A 20153-nucleotide genomic window follows, 5' to 3' on the forward strand; every position below is an offset into this window, starting at 1 on the left:
AATTTATGGAATTATGTACAAAGTAAAAAAACTAAATTTTCTGAAAATTACCCAGCAAGAGTGTATATTTTTGAGTTGAACTTGAAACATTTTTTTAAAAATATAAATCAGAGGTTTAATAGGCTTGTGTCATTCTACTAAAAAGAGTGGCCTCAACCCAGAAGCCAATATATGTTTAATTTTTTTTAAAACTGTATCAGATTTGAATATGTTACCCACAACTATGTATTTAATGGTATGATACATTAATTTCTAACATAACATTAACAACTTTTGTTTACCTTTTCCTTAGTACTATTCGATGACCATCTTTAATAGTTTTCTGAGAGATGTAGGGAGACTCAAATTCATGAAGTTTTCTCAGAACTGAAAGAAAGAAGGAACACAGGGTAGTGATGCTTAAAACCATTTAGTTTAGGCAAAAATTACTTCTATCCACTTAAAATAGCATATACAGGGTGTCCACAAAAGACCTTTACAACTTCAAACCTAAATAAAGAAAATAATGTGACAAGGTATCTGGATGGGGTTTGTGGCATTGTGATCAGAATCTCTCAAAGTTTTTATGTGAATTTTTTTCTGTTTGTTGCAGTTGTGAATGATAACAGAAATCCAATCATCACAGAAGATGGCTACACCCCAAGAGAAAGCACAATGTGTATCCTGGTTCATTGAAACAAAATCAGATACGCAGGTGCAACGGAACTTTAGGACCAAATATGCGAGAGAACCACCTTCACGACCTACAATTCGTGAGTGGCACAAAAAATTTATGGAGACAGGGAGTGTTCTGCAGCAAAAAGGCAGTGGTCGGCCAAGCACAAGTGCGGGAGACATTGAACGTGTTCGTGAGGCCTTTGTCCGGAGCCCCGGTAAGTCGATTCGTACCGCCGCGAGACAATTGGAGTTACCTCGTTCGACTGTTCACAAAGTTCTTCACAAAAACCTGAGACTGTACGCTTACAAAGTGCAGTTGTTACAAGCTCTTCAGCCATCGGATGGACCACGCCGCAAGGCTTTCGCTACAGATATGCTGGCTGGAATGGACGTGGAGGAAGATTTTCTTGAACGATTCTGTTCACTGACGAGGCAACGTTTCATGTGTCAGGTCTACTAAACAGGCACAATGTGAGGATATGGGGATCTGAGAACCCACATGCCTCCAGAGCACTTGTGCGCGATAGCCCAAAAGTTAACGTGTGGTGCAGGCTAATGAGCACTCGAAAAATTGGGCAATTCTTCTTCGCCGAAAAAACAATCACAGCCAATGTCCATCTCTATATGCTTACTGAATTTGCTGTCCCACAGTTGGATGAAATTCAACATCATGTCATCCTTCAGCAGGATGGGGCACCACCTCACTGGGGAATGGCAGTTCGTGCCTATCTCAATGAACAATTTCCTGAAAGGTGGATCGGAAGAGATGGTCCGATACCGTGGCCACCTCGTTCGCCTGACATAACCCCACTTGATTTCTTTCTTTGGGGTTATGTTAAGGATTGAGTGTACCATACAAATGTTCCCAACATCAATGAGCTGAAGCGGAGGATCGTGCAAGCTGTAGCCTCCATTAATGCAGGACTTCTTGAGCGAACGTGGAAGGAAATTGAGTATAGACTTGATGTGCTGCGAGCAACTAATGGTGCACATATTGAGATTTATTGACTGAACAACTAGACTAAATTCACATAAAAACTTGGAGAGATTCTGATCACAATGCTACAAACCCCATCCAGATACCTTGTCAAATTATTTTTTTTATTTAGGTTTGAAGTTGTAAAGGTTGTTTGTGGACATCCTGTATTATAATCACATTTTATTCAAAAAAAAAAAAAAATTTGCTGTTAAAAATGTACATATTAAACAATTTTATAGTAAATACAGGTAGTGGATTATTTAAACATGTATTAATTGTACAAATCATAATTAAATATACCTATTCTGAAAATACACAGTAAGTTAGTAATGTGAGTAGGAGTGTCCGAAACTGCCTTTGTGCAACCATTCCCTAAGGACTCTTAAAGTAACACTTTTTAAAAGCTTGCCCATACACACACCACTAGGTTAATTACAACATAACCTTGTCCATCCATCATGTAGAAATAGTAAGCACTGGAAATGGAGCACCACAGAAGTCATAATAGTGTTTATATTATACATTTAAGTATTTTATGTATAGAGCTTATTTTTTATGCTTTATGCTTAGAGCAATATTAAAAATACAGAAGAAAACAGGGACAGTTACTAGAAAATTTAATTTTTACGAGCAGATGTCATTTAAATAATTTTCTTCACTAATGCAACCACCAAAATTTTATTAACATGCACACTTCAGTTTTAATCTATATTAAGTAATAAAAATATGAAAATTTTCAATGCCCCTGTAAACAATGAAAACTGAACAGATTTGCTATTGTTTGCGAGTGCATGATGTATAGGATGTGTTTTAGCATGGGCCATGGGAGAAAGTGGACACATGGCTTTAAGTGATATTAAGCTGTAAGAATTGATTGTCTATAAAAATTAAACTAAAATGTTCAGTGTGCTCTTCTAATCACCACACTACCTGACCGAACCATCACTTCTGACGATTGGCACCATGGTGTAGCCCCCCTTGAGAAAGACACTGGTTCAAACACACCTCGCTGCACTGCACTACACAGTCTGCACTTAACCAAACTTTTCCCTCAGGGCAAAAGCTACAGGTCTACACTTCCAATAAACTGGACTGCTTCCTGGATGGTGGTGATGGACACCTCTGGTACTATATATTTCCCCAACTCCTCCGTCTGAAATATGTAAGGGTGCTGGGTCAAATGAGCATCTTGAAGTTGGTGCAGCCCTACCAGATTAATTCCCAGTGGCTCTAACCAATCACAATCCATCAAGCTAGGCCAATTCCTTGCACCAGCAATAGCTCAAGCAGTACCATCCTCTCATCTTTTGTTTTCACTTCTACCTCCTTCACGCATAACACTTGTAAGTGCTCCTGAGACCATGTATGTAATACAATTATTAATTTTTTAAGGGAGGCTCATAAGGCCACAGAGATTAAAATGTCTGCCAACTGATGATGGAGTGGCCTGCCGCAGTATTGATTTCCATGGTACACTTCCATGCAGCCGATTTGTTTCTTGCATGTTGTACAAAGTATATGCAATGTCATCTGCTGGTGTGTCCAGTTGCAAATGCTGCACTTCACTGAATTTTCTGTGGGGCTGATCTTTCCCTGCTGCGTCCGTAGCAGGTTGACATTTCTTTTTCGTGATGCACGCACGCTAAATATGCCCCCAGTTCTTACAAAACTGGCAAACTGTCCTCACATGGTAGCACTTATTTGCCAAGTGGTTTCCATTGCATCACCAACAATGCTGGGTAATTATAGCCTGTGTCTGGTTTGGTGACTAAATTCTCTGTTTGCCTTCTCATAGTTCCTGTAGGTAATTCCTTACAGCCACGGCTTCATCCTGTGTAGATTCTACTGACCTCTTCACCCCGATGTTTGGTCGAAGCACTTCTTAAGTTCGCCATGTTATTCCCGGTCGCATCCGTGGATTGTGGAGACAAGAGACATATCCAGATTGTACTATTCCACACCCACACTGCAAATTATAAAAAATATGGCCGGATTTGACTCGTCATCTATAATTTTATTCGCGACAAAATAAAATTGAAGCCTTTCATGGTACAATTTCCATGTTTCTCGTTCGTTAATAAACTCACCCATTGAACCAATAAAACCCACCATTTTCGCATCTCTGTTTGTTCCAACTTGTGTTATCCTTGTCGCCAATGTTTTATACTGCCCATAACCACGCTCATGACTGTTCCAATACCAATTTATTGTGGTAACCATCGTTACACATTCATTCATTGTCGGTTCCCGCCCGAATGTACACAAAGGTTGTTCGCAATGTTGCCATAAATGCACACTGCCTTAAAGTTCCCAAGCTACCAACTTATGACTACATAAATACCCTACTTAAAGATAACAGTTGCAATACATAACAATTATATATTCCTTCCATGTAGTTTATAGAACTCTTGTGTTGGTCAGTTTTACGAATCTTAATAAAAAATTGAAACCACCTTCTATAAAATGCATCAATTGCATTTTAGAGCCCATGGTCTGATGTAACTCTTGTGAAGGTCATTTCCTTTTTAATCAAATTCATTTATTGTTCCTTGCTTTCTCTTTTTTTACTATCAAGGAAAGTCTAAGCTCATTTTCAGAATCCATTTCAGTTTATAAACTTAGTGAAAATGACATCAGACCTATCACAAACATCTACCTCACACTCTCAGCTCAAAAATAACATAATCTATTGAAACACCATAACATTCAATCATTGCTCATGGGTTGCCAACACCCACAGTTGCAATGGTAGATGTATTCAATTTTGTATTAACTGTTTATTTAAAAAAAAAAAAAAAAAAGAAACATGTAGAGTTATGTTGTATCTGCAATAAATGATAGATTTAATGACCAACTAAAGCTCCAAATAATGAGCAGACAGATGTTTCTTTTTTTTTTTTTAACCGTGGGCCTACATGTACAGATGTTCAATTCATGCTTAAATCAAAATGGATTATATCCAATTATGATAGTAAACAAATATTTTCATGAAATTTTTTAAAAAAATTGGTAATCATTCTTATTGCTACATGCATTCCATTACTTCTATAGTAATATTTATTGGTGTGGTGTATAAAATTATTAAAACCAGTTACAGAACTTGACAAACAAAACTGACTGCCACGCTGAAACAAGGTGTTCAATTTAAAATAAGCTGCTGTAGCAAACAGCCCAGTATTGTAGGGGAACTAAGAAACACTGATGCACTGTTCGCCCACTAGGAGCGCTAATGTAGCGGGAGGGGACAAGAGCTGGCACTGCTCGCATAGTGGGAGCTAGTTGGTGTGTGGCACAAGGAACGTGTATGATCAGAGCTGCAGGTGCCATGTTCCATGTGCCTTGAACGGACTAGCTTTCGTGTCACTTGAGAGCTACACGGACGAGGTGGATATCCTAGGGTGGCACCAAATTCACATTCAAGAAACTTTCAGAATCAACTAGATAACAACTGTGTGAATGGTTAGGCTGTTGAATTGACGGGGGAAATGCTGGGTATGTTAGGAAACCGTCTGGAGAGGCAGCAGATTAAGTTTGGTATCAATATTGAACTTAATTATTACTTTTTTTGATGAAAATGGACTGGAGCTACAACACCAGGTCCCCTTCCAGGTAATGTGACTGGGATGGGCTTTGCAGCATCTGACCGCCTACATTGTCTACCCTCTGGACAACTTCAACAACCGAGCAGCCAAGGTAATAATTGCCATGACAAAACTACATTTAGAAACACAGAATTACTTAAACAGGTCAGAAAGCATAAATCAGACAGCGTGGTTGATTTAACAAAAAAAAGATGGACCAAATTAAGTTATTTAGGTAGAATATGAATTGACTGAGAGTCGAGTATAAAAATTAGATGTTGGGTGGACATTAAAGGAAACCAGAATTTAAGTTGCATTAATAAATATATTTTCCAGTGCTTGTTTGGTTGCATTGTCCACAAACACCCCATGCTCTTTACTCTCAAGTGACAGGGAAAGGGGAGGAAGAATGTTACGTTCAAAGGTAAGCATAAATTAAATACAACTGGGGGAAAAGTAAGCATTATGTACAACACAACTTTTCAAATACAATCACTTAAAAAAAATTCTAGTCCACAAATTTGTTTTATAATCACTCAATTTCATAATATAGTTTCATTAATTTAAACTTATTTCCTATTACCATGATTATGTATAGTAATAATTTTCTAGGGTGAAATGTTCTGATTCCATTGCTTTATATACAAACCTTTAAAATATAAAAATTAACTAGGTAGTTTTAATTTTAAAAATTTGGTTTCTCTATTAGAAATATAGACAAAAAAATTTTAAACTGTTCTTTTAACAGATTAAAAACCTTCATTAAAAATAATAACCCTTTTGTAATTACTTATCCAACTGTAAAACATTCAACACCCAAAAACCACTGTAAAGAAAAGTCATGAAAACAATGTAAATTAAAAAAAGTTTAAACTGCAATAAATTACAAAAAATTCAGAATTTTGCCTCTTACTTGTTATGTCTCCATCCTCTTCACGTTTAATAAGGAACAAAGAGAAATAGCATGTATGTTCTTTAGGCAACCCAAGATGTAGGCAAACTTTCTATAAAAAACAGAAAACAAAAATTTATTGAGACTGTAACACTATTTGTAAAACAATCAGTTATTCAGCAATTCAAGACTAAACAGTTAATACAAACTTTTTTTTAAAGAACTCAACTAACTTAAGGTTCTGAGCATATCACTGGAAATGTAATATAAAAACCTAGCCATGCTGAACAAACAACTGAGGATTCTTCGAGGAACTTTAAAGGATAAGCAATGAATTAGGATTTGTACATGGATCACAATGAGTAGAAAGCCAAATTGGGACACATGAATTTTGGATAGGCTATCAGTTTATCCCTTATGAACACTCCATACATGAATCTAATGTTATTGCCAAACTCTTATGAATTGCCTCAAAATGCTAGGTTAATGATTAAAGTGTTATCAATTATACAATTATAGTCCAAAATTACAAATTATATTAACAACTAGCAGTGGCGTAGCCAGGATTTGTGTATGGGGGGTGTTAAGGAGCATGACCCCCCCCCCCCCGTATTAAAGTGGGGGGTCCGGGGGTCCTCCCCCGGGAAAATTTGGATTTTAAGGTGTAAAATAGTGCTATTTTAGCTTACTTAAATGTAAATATTGTAATGGTAAAATTTTTATTAATTTTAATATGAAATTTGTTTGAGTGATGAATAAGAAATTAACTATAGATTTGGTGCTAAGGGGGGGGTTTGAACCCCTAAAACCCCCCCCTGGCTACGCCCCTGACAACTAGGACAGTTACTATAGAGAAGGCCTATAAAAAGTTTCAAAATATATATCTTATTTTAATTCATGAAGTTCAGATAAAATACAAACCTCCAACACTTCATCTGACTTTTCTGTGGTTGAAACATGAACAGATACTATTGTACCATTCATTAAATAAACATTTAAAGGTACATTTTCATTCACTTCACAACTGGTTTCTTGTTGGGCAGACAACAAAAATCCATTAAAGACATCCGAATTTGCAAGTTGTGGATCTTGGCAGACTAAAACAAATGAAAAAACAGGCACTACTTTTACACATTAAAGTACATTATTTACAGTCTATCTGTAAAATTTTAACTCGATACCTCCCTCGCATTTGCTGTTCTGCCACAAATATTTCTAAATAACTTTGTATCATATCTATGGTGTAAAAAAGGGGTGCAAGGCTTCATTATTATTATTACTGTTACTTGGGAGACTTTTTACACCCATGATATTACTGTTAAATATTTCTGGCTAAACAAGGAGTTATAGTTACAAACTTACATAAAAGTAAAGATGATAAAATGAAAAAATCCACATGGCGTGTGAGAGCGAGCCTTAAGGCTTCGTATCCCACACACGTTCTCTTGTTACTATTAGTTGAGGTCTGTAGTGTCCTATAGCTGGTTCGTGCTCTAGTCCATTATAATATGTATGTGAGATTGCAATACTGTTTGGTTGCCCACCACATAAACCAGATTTCCAAGCACCGAGTCACACTATGCTTACTATGAATACAGTATGAATGAATACTTCCATAACAGACATGTACTGAATAGGAAGACCTTCCTACAGCTTAACCAGCAACTGCCTGAAACTGGGAGTTTCATACCACACTATGTATGGCTACCTCTAAATGTCTGCACATTTCCTAAAGAAAAACCAATGAAATTTATGGCCCACTATTTGCAAACATGCTATACATACGTAATATCATATAAATTATAATAAATAATTAATACATGTCCTACCAGATTGAATATATTTCTCCAACAAAATACGTCTTGCTTCCAGCTGACTGGCAGAGAGTGGAAATAGTTTTTTAGGTGGAAATAATGGCAAATTGTCACCTCCATATTCCTTTTTTAGTTGCTCATGAAGATTATGTAACTGTCGGTAACGAACAGTACAGTGAAACACACCATTGATATGAATATTGTAGCCCTGAAATAAAAAAAAATCATTAAAAAACAGTAACACAAACATGAATTCAAGACTAAAAATCCATAAGTTAAGATTTAAAATTGCTTTAAAATAAAATTGTATTAAAAACATTGACAAAAAGAAAATAAAACCAATTAAGCACATACCGAGGTGACTAAGTAGCAAATTTAATTGTAGTACCTATGTAGTACAAAACTAAACCGCGGCAAAATCAAAATGGAAAATTACTTTGTAGAAAAATCATAAATTGTGAAGGAAAACTTTAAAGTAAATCACTTACTTTTTACAGTGGAAAATAAACACATTCCTTCAACAATGTAGGACTCATGGTCTATGCCTTAAGTATACCTGAAACACTTTTACTTTCCTGGAATAAATAATAGCATTTACTTTTAAACTTAATGTTTCAATAATATAGACATTGTAAAGAGGATTTCTGGTGGATAGTTCCTTCCCTCTTCCTTTCTGTCACACACATGAACTCGCATATGTATGTGGCAGTAAATACCAAAAGTCAGTCAAAACCAGATAACATAGTCACAACTAGATTGACAAAGCTGTTTAGTTAGTAACAGTTTTAACTGGTTAATTTATTGTATATTCATTGAGAAATTTTACAACCCAAATTCATTGTAAAAACAATTTCACTTACAAATGTTTATTTTCCACAAGTAAAAACTAGTTACCACAGAAATAGAAAATTAAGTTTAAAGAGTGTTTTCTAAAATTCAAACCTGCACAATCTAGTCAGTTAGGTACATCTTTACCAAAGAAATCTCTTAGATTTCAAGCATTTCACCTATACAATTCTCAAGTTTTGAAATTTTTTTAATAGTAAATGGGTGTATAAAATATATGTACTCTATTCAAATTATGCAGAATGACTGAGGGGGAATGAATGTTAAAATTATCAGGGGACTGATGGGCAAAAACAATTTAAAAAATTTCTTAAGATATACAGAAATGCACATACATTTAATGAAAACATTAAAACAAGATCACACTTTTGCTTAAAATGAACAAAAAAATTTGCCACAACTAAGGTTCCTAAGTATATGAAAACTTGTCAAAACAGGTGAAAACCACTAAGAAAATATTTAGTGTTATAAAAAGAGGTAATGTAGCTGACAAACATGTACTTTAAAAAATTAACTCAAAGAAATTATGCTAATTTTGCAAAGAAAACAATAAATATTTTATCCATATGTACAATATGCGAAATAAGGAAAAAGAAAGCAAACATTTTCTCCCAAGACTGAAAAGCTTCTGCCAGGTACACGCAACTGAAATGTAGTCACAGGCTAATCACAGGATCAAATTAATTGTTATCTACCAAGACTATTTTATGAACTTTGTGTTGCTGCAGCCACTGCAAAGCTGGGTATAAAGCTAACCATATGACTGAAATATTTGTGACACTGACTGTTCCATGCACTTGACACTCCAGTAACATTATAAAGATAGATAGTCAATTCAGTCTGGCTGAAGTTAAATTAGTTAATAGGAAAGCCAGGAACAGCTGAATGCTACAATCAAAACACTAAGTGATGCAAATCTGTGATACTCTGCTTCTCAGTATATGAGTGAAGCAATCATGGCTGGCTCCCTTGTTTCCCTGTGTTGTTTAGTAAATTATTTAAAACAGGAAATTAAATGCTGCAAGTAGAGGGATCTGTCCACTCTGCTCACTTTGCTTTATTGAACTCTGAAGAACCACAGGATTTAGTAACAGCGAGTAGCAAGAAAAAAGTAGGGTGGCAACAACAATCTGGGCAATCTCTCCAGAGAAAACACTCTCTGCTATGCTATTAAAGAACAACATAAATTTATGCCACTGGGCCTATAGGAAGCATAGTAGTGAAAATTGCATGACAACGGCCACGTTACTACAGAGGCTACCTAGGTTAACCTGTCTTTACAGTAAATATCACGAAAACACACGTTAGATTACGTGCGAAAATAATTTCATTCATATAAAATTACACACTTGACACAAATAGTAGCAAAAAAGAAACGCACATATAATAAACATTGCCCAATAGATGTAGTGACGTGGATGACGTAGATACACAACACGAATCAACGCTTTGAAAATAGATTAAATAAAACACAAGTCTCCTGTCTTATGAAAAACCACCACAAAAGTTAGAAGTAAAACCAATAACAATATTTGAGACTTTTTTTAATCAGCCCATAAACAAGAAATTTACAAACAAAGCAACATATGTTATAATGAAAAACATTGTATTTTTAAAATTAAGGATTAATACAAGGAAAGTTACCCAATTCAACTCATAGCAACAGACATAACCTTTACTGCAATTCCTGTGCATTTCTTACCACAAACAGTGAACCACCTTTATCCTTCAGTTCTTGTGTGTCCGGTATTGAAAAATGCATTTTTTTTCTATTTTAAAACAAGGCCATTTTAAAACTATTCTAAGCAACTATAAAAATATATAAAATGTCAATAAAAGTAAATTCTTCTACAGACTTACATCTATGATTATTCATACTATTCATGGCTCCATTCCGAAATTCAATTATTAATCCTGTTAAAACTGAAGCATCTAAGAGTACTACACAGTACAATTTACTGTTGTAGAAAAGGCTTTCTAACGGTTTTTACAATTGTTTTCTTTATTTTTATAATCATACGTTTCAAAAACTTTCAAAAAAATATTATTAAGAAATTATTTAAGTTTGTGACGACACCAAAAGCAACAACTAACAAGATTATATTATATTGGCAAGTTGGATAAAATGATTTTTAAAATTTGATTTCAATAGAAGACTTGTTCTACAATATGTTGCATGGAGGTAAGAAGTTAGGGAGTAGTTGTTTGGCGTGGATGCTGAAGTCATTTTGCTTTTTGGCACACGCCCACTAATGCGACCAAAACAAACGGCGAATACAAGTTTGAAATGGTGTTTTTAATGAAATAAACAATGTCGTGTTGTGCTTATGGTTGTACAAATAGGCTAGCGAAAAATCAGACGGGAATTACATTTCACAAGTAAGTTTATATCAAACCAGGAGCTTCTATAATTGAAGTGGTGAGAGGAATAAGAGAAGACAAGACATGTCTCATGAAAGAAGATGAGATAGTTATAGTAGCAGGTGGAAATTACGTGTTCAAGAAAGAATCAAAAAATGTGTATCTCAGTTTGAAATATGTATTACCTTCATTATGTAACACAAAAGTGGCGGTATGTACAATCCCACACAGATTTGACTTGATGGATAACTCATGTGTAAATATAGGAATAAGGAAAACTAATGAAAAAATTCTGACTCTGTAGTAAGTACAATTTTGTACGAGTAATAGATGTTAGGGATTTTCCTAGAGGTGGGTCGAAAAGTATCAACCTGATACTTTGGCACTGATACGCGCCTGTATCAGGAACGGCAAACGAGTACACTTGAATAGTATCAGAGACTTTAGTATCAGTTCAGAATTCAGCTGGAACAACACCACGGCCAATGAATACAGTACCCGATCGCAGATGACGGTCACTTGGGCGGAGCTTGTGAAAGGGGAGGGAGCAGGAACGACGAATAAGGGATAAAGAAGGGAAAGAATGTAGGGGAGGAAGTGCAGGGGAAGGCGTTGAAGCCTTGAAGGAGAGGCGCAAAGCGATATTGTTACAAGCAGGGCTGCCACTCATGGGTTTTTCCACCCAGATCTGGGTTTTTCCAATGGTGTTTGGGTTTCTGGGTTTTTAAATAATGAATTCCAACAATTCTAGGTTTTTTATAATTTTAATTATTTTTATACCTAAAACAATAATAAAGGTAGTAGCTACTGTATCTGTTGCAATATCTGTTTGATAAATGCAAACAAGTCTATGTGTTTCACACACAAAAATACATATAAACACAAAACTAGTTTTCAAGAAGCTAAGTCGAATATTAAATTAGACACATTCTTCAAAGAGGCTTGCAGAACACAAAACCAATGCAACAATTAACCTTCAAACCAATCTTGTAGAATCAGACTCTGAATAAAGACTAACGTACATGATGCAGTTTTATAAAAACAATTACCGGTTTAAAGGATGCAGTGATGGTGTTTGTTTTGTCATGTATATATTTGTAGGTTTTTTTATGATATGTACAGGTCCAAGAATTACTTATACAGCCATTTTGCTGCAGTGTAATTTTCTTGTATTGGTTGTATTTAACCGTTTTCAGTCTTGTAAGGTAATTAATTGTTTTATATTAAAACCAGTTATGTTTATATTTTTGATTTAGTACGCAAACATTTTCAACGATAGCATTTTAGACGCATCTGGGTTTTTTACCCATGTGTCTGCGTTTTTTTGTAGGTTATCTAGGTTTTTCATGAATATCAGAGTGGCAGCCCTGGTTACAAGTCGTTTTGTTTATTCTCCTACTTAAAAGTACGCTCAGTGCGCAGTGCGTGCACCGTCTCGTTCAATAATAAAACTAATGAAAATTTAATATTAAAAAGTACATTAATACAAGATATAATATTTATATTTGTGCACCTAACAGCTATGAAAATGCAAATAAATTCTCAGTTGACACTAATAACAGATGTAATCAACATATGGACTTTCTTTTTTCGAAAACAATTAGTAACTAGTGTTTTTATACATTAAAAATGCACGATTTTATCAAAAATAAAAAATAAAAAACAGATAGGTACATTAGTGAGCATACTATATCAATGTTTACGTTTCAAATGTTTCTTCAGATTAGTCGATGATTTATAACTCAGTTTTTGTTTACACAAATTACAATTAGCAAACTCATTATTTTCCGTGAAAAAATTCCACACAAATGAAGTGTTTTTCGTGCACTTATCCATTCCTTATTTCACTATAAAGATACTAACTATAAAGCATGACAGCCCGCAACAATGTACATGGTGATACACGGCCAGGACGAACTGCAGTGAATGTTGAACTGATTGATACTGGCTGTATCAGGCGGGAATGAGAGTAACAGAGGTAGAGAATTACCGGGCGTGATAAATAATGTATCAGATTCTCCTTCCGGTCGCACGGTCTGCGTACGCGGAGCTTTGTTGCCTCCTGGGACCGTCTGATACAGAAGTATCAGAGACTTGTACCTAGGTACATTACTGTATCAGTATCAGGTTGGGACTGATACCGAAAATTGCTGTCCCAACCCACCTCTAGATTTTCCTAGAACATGTTTTACAAGGCATGGATTGCATTATAATCATAATTATAAGGGAAACTTAGCCTCTGAAATTTTAAGTAATATATCTAGTAAGGTAGTCCATAACAACATATTTCAATTACCTTGGGTTACAGTTAAAAAAAACTAATTACAAATACAATGGACCATCCAAATTATTTCTAAAGAAAACTAAAAGAATTTATGTTAATTTTATACTATATCCTGTAACAGAGAGAGGAAGTATATTGGGGCCCTTATTATTTTTACTATATGTTATTGATTTACCTTATCAAACGGATGTAAATATAATATCTTTTGCTGATGACACAAATTTTCTTATAACTTGAATAAGTGGTTTGATGCAAAAAATTTAAAACTCAATATAAATAAAACAAAATTTATTAAATTTGGTAATAAAAGACTGCTCGATCAAGTATTATCTGAATTTCAGGATCAAGCGATAAGTCAAACTGAATCAACTAAATTATTGGGCTTACATATTGATGATAAATTAACATGGAATGAACATATCAATCAAATTATTCATAAATTAAGTAAAGCTTGCTACGCCCTCAGAATTCTTAGCCAAATTATACGACAGAAATTCTCTACGAACGCATACATTGCACTTTTTCACACACACATGATATATGTAATTGAAATATGGGGTAAGTGTAGTAATAGTACTAAAATTTTTAGATTGCAAAAAAAAAAGCCATACGTATTACCTATATGTTTAGCTTGCCGTCACCCGCGGTCTCGTGATCGAGACCCGGGGCGGTCCTAGTGGTTTTAGTGGCTCTTAATGAAATCTCCGGCGGGCGCCAGGTTAATTTGAGTATTAACCGAGGTGGTCGTGGGTTTTTGCCCCTGCGTGTTCCACTAGGATCGGTGACTGTTGATGGTGGAAGGGAGTCCCTGCTTTTAATACGCACTGGCCCTAAACAGTGTAGAGGACTGTTTCCTAACTGTTCAGGGGGCGTCTATGAAATAAAGAACACGTTAATTAGGTGCTGGTTTTTAATCCCGCATCTCACAAAGTGTGGATGGGCACAAGTTATACAATTACACTGGACAAATACGCTGACACTACACACACTCGCACTGAATAATTAATTACGTGTTACGTTGCGGCACTTGCAAATAAGATCCCTACATGGGCTTGGGGATCCTCGAAGAGATTGAGTGGGTTAACGGCCACTCCTGTGATAAACTGGAACTAGCTTCGTGCCCGGGCTCACCTGTGTGAGTCGCGGGCCCACGAAGGTAATATTAAGAGCAAAGTCTTTACGTTTGTAGCCGGCAGGTGTCTGCTCGACGAATTAAATTAAGTTCTGTTCGCGGGAGTCGGCCCGGACCGTAAGGTGACTGCGTCGCGAACCGTTGTTGCGCGACGAGCAAAAATTAACGCGGCCGGGTTAAGCCCTGCACCGGAAAAAGGCAGGGGGGCACGCGGGGAGAGGAAAAAAGAGGTTTTAATGATTTATAATATTTACCAGTATGAAGAAATCAGTAGCACAAAGGTTGAAGTCTCCCCGCGGGATCACGTGTCCGCCCCGGCCCGTGAGTAAAACTCTACTGCCGCTTTGTGCCGGCTTGAGGGGGGAGGAAGCGTCATGACGCGCCGAACTTTCTAATGTGTTGTTATTCCAAATTTATAATTATAATTAGACATTATTATTTCTAGAACCCTCGTAACTTAATGAAATCTGTCTGAATTAGTTGGCGGAAGGCCTATAATAATAATACATAATAAAATTGAGATTAATAATATTTGAAAATAGAAAGTCAAGCTGGAGACTGTCTGTCACTTGTTGACTACTCCAGTGGCTATTTGCAGGTGAAAACGGGGAGGTTAATTAGGTTGATTTATGCTGTTGTTAATTATTAGCGGAAGGCCGCAAGGGATGTTCCGAACGTTTATTACTGCGGTTTCCCACGGGGAAAACCGCGGCACCCCTACGACGCACTTTCAATCTTAAGGGTTGTTTTCATAATTAAAAATCACTTAATTACTCCCAGTAATTAATGAAGCATAAGAGCTGTTTGGTGGAGTTGGCATATGGGCGTAATCTATTTAACACTCACCGACGTCGACGGCTCGCTTGACTCACGTGACCTGGGCTAGGGTTGCGTTCCGTTAGCGGGGTTTAATACTGGCGGGTGGAGGCCGGGCTTTATGGCCTTCGGACAGACGACGACAAGCTGATACAAGAGCCTCATGTAAACCTTTATTTACTGAGTTGAATATATTCCCTTTTTTTTTTGGAATATATTTATAGGTTGCTCTTATTTGTAAAAGCTAATATAAATAATTTTGTAGAATCTGAACATACTGGACCATATATCACAAGATATAACTATAAACTGAAAACCAAAATTCCACAACACAACTTTATTTTCAAAAGGAGTACAACTTAAGAGGTATAACAATATTTAATAAACTACCTAAAGAAATTATATTACTACAAAATTTTAATGAATTCAAAAAAGTTGTTAGAGAATACATCAAAGGAAAAAAATATTTATTTAGCTGGTGATGACGTCGTCCGACCGACGACCATCCCTAAGCCCGACCTGCAACCGCCAGTATACTCTCCCGCTAACGGAACGCACCCCTGGCGGTGGCCCACCCGAGTCGAGCGAGCCACCGAGCCGAACGGCCAAACCAGACATTATTATTATAAAGCACACTAAATCCGAGTGGACTAGAGACGAACCACACCCATTCCCCCTCAAACAATTAATTACGAATTTTGCGACCTTAAAGTCTCTTCCAGACGCAGTCATTTAGTTTTTAACGTAATGAGGTCAAGCTTGGCGCGGCAGGGGCCGACGCGCCACCGGACGCCATGCCAGTTCCGCAGTTCAACTCGACTCGCGGACCGGGACGGACCTACGTCCCACGGAGAGACCACAACCATTGTCTTCATCGCACGTAACGTCCGGTATAGATAGTCATTTAGCATAAACCAAACCTTTTTCTATTCACCTCTCAGTGCGTGCCCGGTCCGTTTTTTACGGTTCAGGACCTAATCCGACCGCGTAAACGTAAAGACGCCCCGCACCACACCTGGTGCGCAGGGTCGTTCTTCAGCATACGGCACGGGCCGTCTCCCGCAAACCACAGAACTTTCATAAGGCCACGCGCCTTCGCGCTGACCACAAACCCGCAAGGGAAACTTCGCCAAGTTTAGTGGCGGTGCGTGTACCACTCCAGTAGGCACGGCACCCGCGTAGAAACAATCGCTTACGGGACTGGCCGACTCCAGTCACCCACAAACTCTGTGTGCCACGTCAATTGTGCGCGCCTAATTTTCATTAAGGGTACTTTGTTAACGTAATTTTGCGCCACGTCATTTGTGCGCGCCTAATTTTCATTAAGTGTACTTTGTTAACGTAACTTTGCACCACGTCATTTGTGCGCGCCTAATTTTCATTAAGTGTACTTTGTTAACGTAACTTTGCGCCACGTCATTTGTGCGCGCCTAATTTTCATTAAGTGTACTTTGTTAACGTAACTTTGCGCCACGTCATTTGTGCGCGCCTAATTTTCATTAAGTGTACTTTGTTAATGTAACTTTGCGCCACGTCATCTGTGCGCGCCTCTCTTGCTTCAAGTGTACTTGGCCTGCATACTGTTACCCGAGAAACCAGTGCCACGAAACATTGAACATGTACCGGCCTGCACCCCGCAACGGACAAGTAGCCCTCAGGGGCATGTCTGTGCTCAGTAATTGTATGGTGTGACGTCAATCCCTTGAATAAAGGCACGTCGCTACTACGGCAATCCCACGCATTCTTCTTTAACGTAAATTCCCAAGCAATACCGCCGACGGTTCTAGCGGACCACGCTGGGGCAACGAACCACGAACCCCCATTGGTTAGACACCGAGCTAGCCTGGCGCCCTCCCGGAACATAAAACGTTAACCAGACCAGCCACCCCGCTAGAACTCGCGCCCGGGCTCGAACACGAGACCGCAGCCGACGGCAGTGAAATAACACCTTGTAATGACAATGTAAATACTATGTAATTTGCTATATAATTAATAGGACACCCTATAAATGATTCAGAGTATATTAAATGAAAAATATGTACTGTTTGTTGTGTTGTGTAAATTGTGAAAATTGTAAAATTTGTGATTATTTGTTGAGAGTGTAGATTAGCAAAATTCATTATAATTGTAAACTTGATTATTTTATTGCAATTTTAACTATGTTTAATTTTTGTTTATAATGTGACAAGGCCTATATCCCTTGAGCTGTTGGCTCATGTGGGGATCTGCAGGTTGATTGAAAAAAAAATAAAAAATAAATTAAAAAATGAAATAAAATAGATTGTGTTATCTGCATGAAACCATAATATATTTTCCATTGATTTTTGTTGTCCAAATTATATAAATTTATGTAATGTCTTGTTATTTGTTAATAAATTATAGTTTTTACTTCAGTACGTCTTGTTTTGTAGTTGATTTCGCATAATTTCCCCCCATTTTAAATTTGCAACACATTTCTTAATACATGTGCTACCAGCTTGCTTTTACCAAAGCCCAATAATGTACCAATTTTATCGTCAACGATTATAAGACTTAACTTAAAAAATAAGGTGAGGAAATGGATGAGGAGAAGTGATTTAATCTGTAAAACATTTCATTTTTAGTTTTATGCAGTGTGGTGTAGTATCATTTTGTTCTAAAATTCCCTCGGTGTAACTTAAAGTAATAAAAATCAATTTCGAAAATTTTTCTTTCGAAGTAGTCAAATATGGATAGTGTTTGATTAGGCTAGGTTAGGTTAGTATAGCTACATTAAAAATGCTGTAAAATATTTTGTTTTTTTCAGGAATTACCAATTTAAGATGCAGGCTACCAGTTGCCAGAGGGAAATGCTGAAAATTCATTAATTGCACAGAAAGATAGAGGTGGACTAACATACCCGTCTAAGGACGTGCAAAGTATTTGTAAGATGAAAATACATTTTTTTCCCTCTTTGAATCAGCATATGCATGACATGTCCCCATTGAATAATCATATTGTTTATTTGACAAAAGCAGTTTCTGATAAGTATGTTTGTATAAGGTTAAATTATTTTGCTAAGAATATAATTTAAACTAGTGATTCTGTTCAAAACATGTTTACGAAGACAATTTTGTTTAAGGGTCAATGAGAATTTTTGCAGTCAAACTTCTAGTAGCTATGTATGTATGTATTCTTCCTTTTGAGCTTCAAGTGATCTTGTTATTCCATTCAAGAATAACTGTCTTACCTATTACAAATCAGAAACATAAGTAATTTTTGTATTTATATGCAGTCTAAGTAAGTATTGATTGGTTATTGCTACATAGTATTTATGTGTGTCATCAAGTAAGGGAAACCAAGAAAAAATCTTGACAAAAATAATTAGGTTTCTTAGAAAAAATTTCCATGAACTAACTTTTGCAAATCTATAGTTGAATGGATATGAATATTAGGGAAATTGTGGGTAAATATTGCCCCCTATGAGAACAAAAAATACAAAAATATAATTTTCGAGTTAAATATATCTTCACTAGCATTTTATAATCCTCACTGATCTCAAAGAAGCTTAAGGCACACATTCAAGGCTAAAATTATGGGATGAAAAATAATTAAAACGTAGACAGTATAAATATATAACACTTGGAATCGCTATAGTAAAAAAAACCATTGCAAAAGTAGTAATCACTGCAACATTGCTGCAGGTAGGCATGTGTGCCCTCTGTTATTACTGTTACTTTACAGTACTGGCTCCTTAAGTGAAATATTCGTGCATAGGACTAATTAAGGTCTGAAGAAACTACTGGTATGTTTACTATTGCGTGGCCACTGCAATAAATAAATAAATGTATATATAAAATGCAAAAGTTGTAGCATTTACATGTTAATATAGGCGAGTGGGTTCGTGACAGCTAATCCATCCATACACATAGGACTAATAATTATGAGGAGAATTTAAATATCAGTTAATTTGTTCATTTCGTTTACAGTAACATGTAGGTAATAAGCTAATATCTTTAACATTGTAATAGTCCAATAAATGAAATGACGAAAAAAAACCTTCTTAAAGCACAAATAATGTAAACAAGAAGTGTATAATGTTATTTACACAACATACTGCCTAAATAACATCAATGCACCCTACCTGAATGCTGTTAAGTAAGCAATAAATTAATTTTATAACCCATTTCGTTATTACATATATCGGGATTTATTGCCTTATTTCTACTAAAAAATCACACGTTACAGTCTTGCAAGACAACATTATATTTCATACACTTAACAAGATAAACTTGCACATATACGTCGTTGGTAGCTAATATCGGATTAACAAAATACAGTATTCTGCATTTAAATGCATTGGAACCAGTGATGTTTTGCTCGCACAAGGGGGCGTGGTCGTTTTTTGTTTTGACTTCAACTGTTAACACAGCAGAGATTACACACACCTACTCCCTAACTTCTTAACTCCATGATATGTTGTATATTCGATAAAAATTAGAAAAAAATAATGCAAATACTGTAAAGGCGGGAAAGCCAGTAAATAAACAAGATGGCTGAACGGCCTAGTGAAGTACTACTGATCTGTGTTATTTCCTATCCTAGCATAAGATAACAGTACATGGTGGCAGCGGTAGTTCTTCGGACCTAAAGACGAGTAAGGAACACGTCGTTGTAGCAACCAGAATCGTGGAGAACACTTAAAGAATGGAAAGAGAAGGGGGAGACCAGCAGGCTGGGCGAACGCCTAACCTCCATCCACCCCCAGCGTTGGATTTTGCAGTGCTTGCGGCGTGGGAAGCTTGGGAGAGAAGATTTTCTAGATACATGTCG

General features: G+C 36.5%; 1 protein-coding gene across 1 annotated transcript in view; it reads right to left on the reverse strand.

The window, feature by feature from the left end:
* LOC134528976 (sorting nexin-17-like) overlaps positions 1-10623 on the reverse strand; it is a 290609-nt gene extending 279986 nt beyond the window's left edge. Inside the window, exons 1-5 of the mRNA XM_063362643.1 lie at positions 10472-10623; positions 7939-8131; positions 7031-7206; positions 6131-6221; positions 282-366 (exon numbers count right to left, since the gene is read on the reverse strand). Coding sequence (XP_063218713.1) covers positions 282-366; positions 6131-6221; positions 7031-7206; positions 7939-8131; positions 10472-10531 — 605 coding nt within the window. The 5' untranslated portion in view covers positions 10532-10623. The remainder of the gene's footprint in view (positions 1-281; positions 367-6130; positions 6222-7030; positions 7207-7938; positions 8132-10471) is intronic.
* Between the last annotated feature and the right edge of the window lie 9530 nt (positions 10624-20153).

This window comes from Bacillus rossius, chromosome 2 (assembly GCF_032445375.1).
Source record: "Bacillus rossius redtenbacheri isolate Brsri chromosome 2, Brsri_v3, whole genome shotgun sequence".
In the NCBI taxonomy this organism is placed as follows: domain Eukaryota; kingdom Metazoa; phylum Arthropoda; class Insecta; order Phasmatodea; family Bacillidae; genus Bacillus; species Bacillus rossius.